Genomic DNA, 10,492 nt, shown 5'->3' with positions numbered 1-10,492 from the left:
ACACACACACACACACACACACACACACACACACAGGCTTACATACACACACAGGCTTGCACACATAAACACAGGCTTACACACACACACACACACACACACACATGGGGACATTTGGTCCCCATAACGTGATAAATACCAGGTACACATTCACTTGCACACACACACACTCATTCACTTGCACACACACACACACATACACACACACACATTCACTTGCACACACATACACACACACACTCATTCACTTGCACACACACACACACACACATTCACTCAGCCAGTGTTTAAACAACCTGCATACACAGCATTAATAACCTTATTAAATCATGCAAAGTTTTCTCTTTGTCTGTAGTCTAATGTGATATAAAAGTCTATGAAATGACTTGTGTACAGTTGCATATCTGTGTGTTATTGCCTCTATTCCCGATGGATCCTGCTTCTTTCCCTTCCTGTTCACTTTGAATTGGTGGAAGTGCACACTTTGTGCCACTGTGTGTGTGTGTGTGTGTCACAGCTGAATCACAGCGTGGAAATGGAAAAAACAGACAGTTTCAAACAGTTTTCCCTGTCTGCCATTGGTCAGACCAACACATAGTTCAGCCTAGGGCTTGGCGATATGGCAAAAAAAAAACTCGATCAACTAGTCAACTTGAAAATGTAACTACAACATGATTCAAGTAACTTTTTCTTTATAAACCCTCTAGTTAAAGAAAATTCTATTCCAAGTGCAGCACACATGATGTAAATGTTCAACAAATCACTTGTTAAATATCTTTGCAGAAAAGACGCATGAACTACAAATCTTGTACAAACTTGTCTTATACATAAATGTTCAGTGAAGGTAATTCAAATTCAAAATGACTGAAGAAGGTTTAACACCAGTAGACTATTATTAACTATAAATGTTCTGTAAAAACAATGAAAAATCATAAATAAACAATGAACCGCAGCTTTCATTTTTTTATTCGCTTGCGCTGCTTTTCCATTGTTTTTCAGTTAATCATTCTTTTCTCTTTACTGTTATCATTGGCATATTGTCAAAGTGTAATGCTTATCTTTGAATATCTTTGTTCTAATTTTTTAATAACAAAGATAAAATAATGACAAAGATTTTTATCTTTGCCCACTTTGGCCTAAATATCCGCCTTTATTTTTTATATTATGCTACCTTGAAATGCTTTGTCTTTATAATAGGGACATTAGTTTGGCTGTAATGTTCAGACAGCTTGCAAAATAGAAAAACCAACATTACAAAGAATCGTGATATGATGTTTTTGCCGTATCGCCCACCTCTAGATCGATGCATCCCTACTTTATGAGCTGTGTTTGTGTGTGTGGTTCAGTCGGCAGATGCCTGTGTATAACGGAGATCACCGCTGGCAGCAGCTGAACCCGAGCCCCGGCGGGCCGTACCTGGCGTACCCGATCCTGTCGTCCCCGCAGGCCCCCGTCACCAGCGATTACCCCACGTACTACCACGCCATCATGCCCACACCCTGCCCTCCCGTCATGGGCTTCTACCAGCCCTTCCCGGGGCCGTACACGGGGCCCCTGCAGGCCGGCGTGCTCAACCCCGTCTCCGACTGCAGCCAGACGCAGAGAGGGAGAGGCGTCTCACGAAACCCCGTCCTAAACAAGGTACAAGACGAGTCCTTAAAGGGATAGTTCACCCAAAAATGAAAATATGATGTTTATCTGCTTACCCCCAGGGCATCCAAGATGTAGGTGACTTTGTTTCTTCAGTAGAACACATTTGATGATTTTTAACTCCAGCCGTTGCAGTCTATCAGTCGTATAATGCATGGCAATGGTAACAAAATCTATGAGAGTAAAAAAAACATGCACAGACAAATCCAAATTAAACCCTGCGGCTCGTGACGACACATTGATGCCCTAAGACACAAAACGAAACCTGCATACACAGCATTAATAACCTTATTAAATCATGCAAAGTTTTCTCTTTGTCTGTAGTCTAATGTGATATAAAAGTCTATGAAATGACTTGTGTACAGTTGCATATCTGTGTGTTATTGCCTCTATTCCCGATGGATCCTGCTTCTTTCCCTTCCTGTTCACTTTGAATTGGTGGAAGTGCACACTTTGTGCCACTGTGTGTGTGTGTGTGTGTCACAGCTGAATCACAGCGTGGAAATGGAAAAAACAGACAGTTTCAAACAGTTTTCCCTGTCTGCCATTGGTCAGACCAACACATAGTTCAGCCTAGGGCTTGGCGATATGGCAAAAAAAAAACTCGATCAACTAGTCAACTTGAAAATGTAACTACAACATGATTCAAGTAACTTTTTCTTTATAAACCCTCTAGTTAAAGAAAATTCTATTCCAAGTGCAGCACACATGATGTAAATGTTCAACAAATCACTTGTTAAATATCTTTGCAGAAAAGACGCATGAACTACAAATCTTGTACAAACTTGTCTTATACATAAATGTTCAGTGAAGGTAATTCAAATTCAAAATGACTGAAGAAGGTTTAACACCAGTAGACTATTATTAACTATAAATGTTCTGTAAAAACAATGAAAAATCATAAATAAACAATGAACCGCAGCTTTCATTTTTTTATTCGCTTGCGCTGCTTTTCCATTGTTTTTCAGTTAATCATTCTTTTCTCTTTACTGTTATCATTGGCATATTGTCAAAGTAATGCTTATCTTTGAATATCTTTGTTCTAATTTTTTAATAACAAAGATAAAATAATGACAAAGATTTTTATCTTTGCCCACTTTGGCCTAAATATCCGCCTTTATTTTTTATATTATGCTACCTTGAAAGGCTTTGTCTTTATAATAGGGACATTAGTTTGGCTGTAATGCTCAGACAGCTTGCAAAATAGAAAAACCAACATTACAAAGAACCGTGATATGATATTTTTGCCGTATCGCCCACCTCTAGATCGATGCATCCCTACTTTATGAGCTGTGTTTGTGTGTGTGGTTCAGTCGGCAGATGCCTGTGTATAACGGAGATCACCGCTGGCAGCAGCTGAACCCGAGCCCCGGCGGGCCGTACCTGGCGTACCCGATCCTGTCGTCCCCGCAGGCCCCCGTCACCAGCGATTACCCCACGTACTACCACGCCATCATGCCCACACCCTGCCCTCCCGTCATGGGCTTCTACCAGCCCTTCCCGGGGCCGTACACGGGGCCCCTGCAGGCCGGCGTGCTCAACCCCGTCTCCGACTGCAGCCAGACGCAGAGAGGGAGAGGCGTCTCACGAAACCCCGTCCTAAACAAGGTACAAGACATAAACATCACATTTTCATTTTTGGGTGAACTATCCCTTTAAAGGCACAGCAGGGGTTTGGAAAAGTATGGAAAAAAAGAAGAAAGCGGAGTATGGAAAAATATTTCTGTTTACAGCCCCTATTTAGTTTTTTATAATACAAAATTAAGAATTTAATGAAAATAAATTTATTGTACAAGAACTGAGATTTCATGGCAGATGGCATAAAAGAAAAATGTATAATTTTGACCCATACAATGTATTGTTGGCTATTGCTACAAATATACCCCAGCGACTTAACACTGCTTTTGTGCTCCAGGGTCACATATTCTTAGCACCGTATTACACAGTCTCAAGGACCTTTGCAAAAATAAAAAATATACAGACTTCTATGTGCGCATGAAAAACCATTAAACTTAGCATATAGGACAATGCACACTGAGCCACCTGTTGCACCATCAGCCCAATTCGCGGTGTGGTTTCTTGGCCGTCACAGAGTATGCATTAAAGAGCCCTAAGGCCTTGAAATATTGCATACTGCCCTAATGAAAGCCACATTTGAAACACTTTACAGTACCAGTCTTTTTTTATAGACCCTTGAACTTGGCAAATTTTATGTCATCAGCCCATTTTGTGTCATGTTTCTGCGCCGCCACAGAGGATGTGTTAAATTAGACATTATGCCTTGATATTAGAGGTAATACAATAAGAAAAGCCAAATTTTGAGCAAGTAGATCTCTGTTAATTCATGTGCATCCATGCTCTCGTTTTATTCATAGTGATGCACAAAGGAACTAGGTTATATAAAGCTAGAAATTGTAATGTTGTAAGCATGCAAAAAAATTCCAATTCTATTCTCTATTCACATTATGCCTTGATATTAGAGGTAATACAATAAGAAAAGCCAAATTTTGAGCAAGTAGATCTCTGTTAATTCATGTGCATCCATGCTCTCGTTTTATTCATAGTGATGCACAAAGGAACTAGGTTATGTAAAGCTAGAAATTGTAATGTGTAAGCATGCAAAAAAATTCCCATTCTATTCGCTATTCACAAACTATTCGCATGTGAATAGTTTCTCGAGGGCACAAACAAAGTTTCTTGTGTGCATGTATTTTTTTAAAATTATTTTAGGGACTCTGTAGGTTGTCACTTCGAGAAAATCAATAAAAAAAACAAAACCCTGAGAAAATATATTTACAGATGACTGTACTGTATACCAAATATAAAGCTGAAAATAATGCTTTATGAACCATTTATGTTAAATATGGTCTGAAAATCGTACATATTGTGCCTTTAACCCACACACTCAAGTCTGCTCACTAGTGTAAACTAACGCTCATGTGTGTCGCTCGCAGCAGCCAGTGGCTCAGCCAATGAGAGGCAAGCGTCCCGTGATGCGGAGCGTGGCGGTACAGAAGGAGGTGTGTGCCGCCGGGCCTGATGGGAGATCCAAGACGGTGCTGCTGGTGGATGCAGCGCAGCAGACAGGTACTGAGCTGACCTTTGACCTTTACAGGCTACTTGCAAGACTTAAAAAAGGTCTTTTAAAGCTGCAGTCCGTAACTTTTTTTATGTGTTCGAAATTTACTAAATTAATATAATAAGCGAGTGCATCATGAATCCATTTTCCAAACCGTGTTCTTGGCTTATCCTGAATCACTACGGTACACCTATAATAAATAAGTGTTTATATTCGGACTATTTCAGACTGGCACTGGTGGAACCGCTGCGGAGTAGACATAAACAGAGAGAAGAATGTTCTTCTGCAGGACGCACGCAGTTCTGTTCTGTATTTAAAAGTTAAGGACTGCAGCTTTAAGTCTTCCAAAAATTAAAGCCTAGAAAGCTCTTAAATTGAAGCAGAAAGTCATGGCATTAAATGTTGCATGAACTACAAAAAATGAATCTCTTCCTCAGTCGTCCTTAAATCAAGATACATTTACTGGAGAAGCAACATGAACACATGAAGTCCTGTTTTCTGAACAAAACGAAGTAAGTTTATGCTTAAAATAAGAACAAATATCTGTCACTGGGGAATGAAAACTTTTCGCTGTGAATTAATTTGATTTTTTCGGAGCTCATTTGCAGATATTTGTTCTTCCTTTAATCGTAAAATCAATTCATTTTGATCATTTTCTCGTAAAACAAGACTTCTTAGTGTCATTTTGCGTCTCCAGTAAATGATTCTTGATTTAGGAATCTTTAGATATTTGCACTGGAAGACAAGACAGAGAATATTTTTTGCAGTGTGATCAGAAGGTACAGTTAAAATTATTTCCATATTCTAGTGTTTGGACGCAGAGATGTTCAAGCCATAAACTTTTTTTTTTTTGTAAAATGAATTTAAAAGGAAAGGAGATTTTTGTATTTTGAAACTGTGAAGTGTTGCTAATACAAGAGGCCATATTGATGTTCCCTTCTATTTATTCCTTATTAAACGTACTTTCATAAACACTGCAGAACTCCTGCTTTATTCCTGAGCCAGTGAGCCCTGAGCTCTGAACACACTGTGTTTTCAGATTTCCCCGGCGAGGCGTCTGGCAGCGTCAGATGTGCGTCGGATCAGGCGAGTCCTCAGTGGAAGAATAAAGCTGGGTGCAGACGCACGTCTCAGCAGGAGTCGTCCAGCGAGCAGGGAGCCAGCGAGGCCGACATCGACAGCGACAGCGGCTACTGCAGCCCCAAACACAACCAGGGAGCCGCCAACACCTCCACCAATCAGCACACGGCCGCCACGGTACGTTCAGCTTGTCTGGCCTGAGACACATGTCTGTTTGACTTCATTATAGTGAGGAGGAATGTGTGTTATCGTCCCTCATTTGATTTCAGCGAATCAGTACGAGCGAACGCACACAACCTGATTAATATTTATGAATCCAGCAGCTTGTTAATCCTTAGTGCGTTTTATATTGTTCTTATTAGTAGAATTCGTATTATTATTATTATCGATAGTTCCCCCCACCATTTTTTTTCTTTCAGATATTTAAAAAGCTGTGCCATTTTACAAACACTCACACATACAGTATATATATTTCAGAACAGATGCAAAAAAACAACAATAGAACAAATATAAGAAAGAAACAAATAGTGCGTTACTTTTTACATTTTACATCTAAACAAAAACATTGAAGTAAGAAAAACAAATAATATAAATGCAAAAATCACTTCAGTGTGTTCATTACAAATACATTGATTATTAAATCTACAAAAGCAGTTCAATCAAGAGCAGCGATCTTTTCTGTTATTCTTAGATTAACATTAATGAGACGTACAAATAAAGATACTTTTAGATGTTTATGTACTATTTGGAGCATTGGGATCGCTAGACGAGGGCTTAATTGAACTCATTTTTGTGAAAACCAACCAAATTCGACCAAAATCTAAATTTTTCACATTTTTTGATTGTAGCTCAAAATTAGCCCATGCGCATTCACACTCATTTAGCCGGCACGGGTCACATATGGTTGCTGTTCTCTCATCTCTGTGTGTGTGTGTGTGTGTGTGTGTGTGTGTGTGTGTTTGCAGGCTGTGGACGCTGGCGTCATGACAGGTAAAATTCTTCACTTTCACCTGAACTTTCATGAGTTCACCACAAGCTGTAACCATAGTTTTAATAATCACTCTAACTCTAAGAGAATAGTGAGTCCACACTAGGGGTGTGCGATATTGACAAAAAAAAAAAATCTCAAGATTAGGTTTAATACAGAGGATTAGTAGTTTTGAAACAAATCATAAGCTCTAATGAGACACAAGTACTAGTAATGCTTGACTTGGCAAAATGCACTAATCAGTAAAGATGTGACGTAGGTGGATTATAATAAACTTGATTAAAACTGCAGGGGTCTCTCATCTCTGTGTGTGTGTGTGTGTGTGTGTGTGTGTGTGTGTGTTTGCAGGCTGTGGACGCTGGCGTCATGACAGGTAAAATTCTTCACTTTCACCTGAACTTTCATGAGTTCACCACAAGCTGTAACCATAGTTTTAATAATCACTCTAACTCTAAGAGAATAGTGAGTCCACACTAGGGGTGTGCGATATTGACAAAAAAAAAAAATCTCAATATTTTCTGGGATTTTATCGATAACGATAATTAGACGATATTTTGCCGAGTGTGTTATTGTGCCACTACCACAGACAGCTGACTCCTAATGTTTTTAATATTCTTCATATTCTGTGTGGTGGTCAGTTTTAACTGATTTTTACATTTTATGGGCATTTTTACTTTTATAAAGCCATTTTCTCTAAAAGTGTCCAATATCTTTTGAGTCAAATTCTTACATTTAATCAGTGAATTAGAATAATAAGACATTTGGGCTGTTACCAAGCAAATGAAATCAACACAGAAGCTGCATCTGAAGTAAATATATTTAGATGTATTTACACACTGTTTAATGCAAGACATGAATACTTTAACCTGCAATTACAAATGCATAAATAATGTTTTGATATATTAAACATAAAACGTTGAATACTGATATTTGAAATTATTTAAAAAATGAAAAGATACTTTGAATGTGAAATTAAAACCGCCAGTAGGTGGCAGCAAGTCACTGTTAATAAGTGAGTCACTGCGATTGAACCGAATCATTTGAACGGTTGATTCATTCAGGAACGAATCACCGTTATTTGCTCAGAGACACAAAACAGTGCTGTGGCTTTGTTCGGAATTATTTTTGTTGTCGAAATAGAGCAAAAACAGGCAATATTAGTGTCTCTTAATTAACTTGTTTATTGAACTGTTGTAAAAAATCAATATCACATTTGTAATCATGGTAATATTTGGAGAAAAACAGCACTCATCGTGTGAAATTGATTAACTATATGGAGTGGTAAAATATATAAATTTTCTGCCATCATGTCTTGAATTTGTGATCATTCTAAATGTATTTTAATAGACTGAATCATGAAGTGAAAGAACATGCACTTGTCTAGACTTCACGTAATGTATGCGTGCACTCTGAGGGTGTTTTGAATGGTTTTTGCAAAATACTCGATAATGTCAAATCGCACAACGTTAAAACAACAATTATAATATTATCGCAGACGATATATATCGCACACCCCTAGTCCACACCACGACTAAAATGATAACAACAGAGGAATGATATCATTGGAATCACTTTCAGAACGATTATTTCTTTTTTTGGGCTCATGAACGATCAGAATCCATCTGGCTTTAAAGAGCTCGAGCATTTAAAGCAGCAGACGCTAAAACTGAAGTGCACTTATTATAAACAGAACAATATCATCTGTTGTTGTTATTGTTTAGTTAGCATTTTAGTTATCATTACAATTATCGTCATAGTTCTCTTCATACTTTTTGTTATCATCATAGTTGTCATCATAGATATTGATGTTATCATAATCATCATAGTTATTGTTATCATTATAGTTGACTTCATAGTTGTTATAGTTATCAGTCAGTGTCATTATAATTAACGCTATAGTTATCATTAGTTAGTCATAATACTTATCGTTAATGTTCATCGAAGTTATCATAGTTATTACAGTTACAGTTATTGTTAATTATTGATTTCATTATAGTTATTGCTATAATTATTGTTATAGTTATCATTATATTTATTGTCATAGATATAGTTATTATAGCTACAGTTATCGTTATATCTGTCATCATAGTTATCATTCTAGTTATGGTAATAGTTATCTTTTCAGTTATATTACATTCTTATAGTTATTGTTGTTGCTATGGTTAATGTTGTAGTTGTAGTTATCGTTATGGTTCCTAAACAGGCCTTTAAAGTGTACATGTGTGTCTGTGTATCTGTGTGTGTTTGTGTGTGTGTGTGTGTGTGTGTGTGTGGGTCTGTGTGTGGTTCTGTGTGTGTATGTGTTTGTGTGTGTGTGTTTGTTTGTGTGTGTTGGTCTGTGTGTGTTTGTTTGTGTGTGTGTGTCTGTGTGTCTGTGTCTGTGTGGGTGTGTGTGTGTGTGTGTGCAGGTGCAGCTGTTAGCTGGGGGAATGTAGCCTCACAGACCGTCCAGAAGCCGTGGACAGACAGGAACACAGCGTATCACAGAGGCAGAACACCTGAGCAGAGGAACTACACACAGGTAACACTCGAGCATCACACACATCACATGACATGCTGCTCTGACTCTTCTGACTTATTCTGCATGATCTGACCCGCAGGACTTCCAGATGAGCTTTGGAGGTCGTGCAGGAGGACAGAGATCGACTCCTTCAGAGACACCCAACACACACCTCACACCTGAGCCACTGTACTTTCAGGTACACACACACACACACACACACACTCTCACACACACACACACACACACACACACACACACACACTCACTCATGAACACACACATGCTCGGAGCGCGGAGGGGAAATTGTTGCCACTCCACTCACATACTCTGGGACTGATTGTCTGTCTGTTGTTCAGGATGAGGACGAGTTTCCTGATCTGGCCACGACACACGCACACACATAAACACACACACGCACAGATACACACACACATAAACACACAAACACGCACACACATAAACACACACACGCACAGATACACACACACATAAACACACAAACACGCACACACATAAACACACACACGCACACACACACATAAACACACACATAATACACTTTATAAACCTGTCAAATCACATTTATTTCTATAGCGCTTTATACAATACAGATTGTGTCAAAGTAGCTTTACAGGAATCAAAAGGAAAATTACAGAATCAATTATGGAAACTCAACAATTATCAGTAATCACCTAAACTGAAACTTTAAGTTCTTCTTGAAAGATAAAAATAAAAGCTTGATGGTTTAACGTTAGAAAAAAAGGAATTAAGACAAATATTGTTATTGCAATTGAACTATTGTTCTGTAAATTGAAATTTAAACTTTATTTTTTACTTCAGTTTTTTTTTTTTTATATTAAATATAGTACAATGGTATTATAGTAATATGAAAATAAACAATATTTTTTAAAATATAAAGTAATATTGGTAGATTAAATGTTTAAATAAATTCTTTCCAAATAAAGCTATAACAGAAGTCATCTGCTAAAAATGCCTGTATTTTTTCACATCGCAATATATATCTCAGAAAAACAATACATGGAGTTATCAGGCTTTTTCCAGTATCATGGAGCACCCTAATATGATAACAAAGACACAATCATGTGTATTTGCTGTGTAATGTGTGCAGCAGTCCTCATCGGTCTCCTGTGTGTGTCTCTCTGTGTGTGTGTGTGTGTGTGTGTGTGTGTGT

The 10,492-nt window shown here is 38.1% G+C and overlaps 1 protein-coding gene across 1 annotated transcript in view; it reads left to right on the top strand.

Annotated features, from left to right (window-relative positions):
• Positions 1-9,704, top strand: part of LOC107713195 (selenocysteine insertion sequence-binding protein 2-like) — a 12,879-nt gene extending 3,175 nt beyond the window's left edge. Inside the window, exons 3-9 of the mRNA XM_016518635.1 lie at positions 1,347-1,641; positions 4,605-4,737; positions 5,769-5,986; positions 6,775-6,799; positions 9,206-9,318; positions 9,398-9,496; positions 9,657-9,704. Of these exons, the coding sequence (XP_016374121.1) occupies positions 1,347-1,641; positions 4,605-4,737; positions 5,769-5,986; positions 6,775-6,799; positions 9,206-9,318; positions 9,398-9,496; positions 9,657-9,704 (931 nt within the window). The remainder of the gene's footprint in view (positions 1-1,346; positions 1,642-4,604; positions 4,738-5,768; positions 5,987-6,774; positions 6,800-9,205; positions 9,319-9,397; positions 9,497-9,656) is intronic.
• Positions 9,705-10,492: the final 788 nt, after the last annotated feature.

Source organism: Sinocyclocheilus rhinocerous, unplaced genomic scaffold (assembly GCF_001515625.1).
Source record: "Sinocyclocheilus rhinocerous isolate Xijiao unplaced genomic scaffold, SAMN03320098_v1.1 scaffold1093, whole genome shotgun sequence".
Lineage (NCBI taxonomy): Eukaryota > Metazoa > Chordata > Actinopteri > Cypriniformes > Cyprinidae > Sinocyclocheilus > Sinocyclocheilus rhinocerous.
This window is presented reverse-complemented; position numbering and strand designations above follow the sequence as displayed.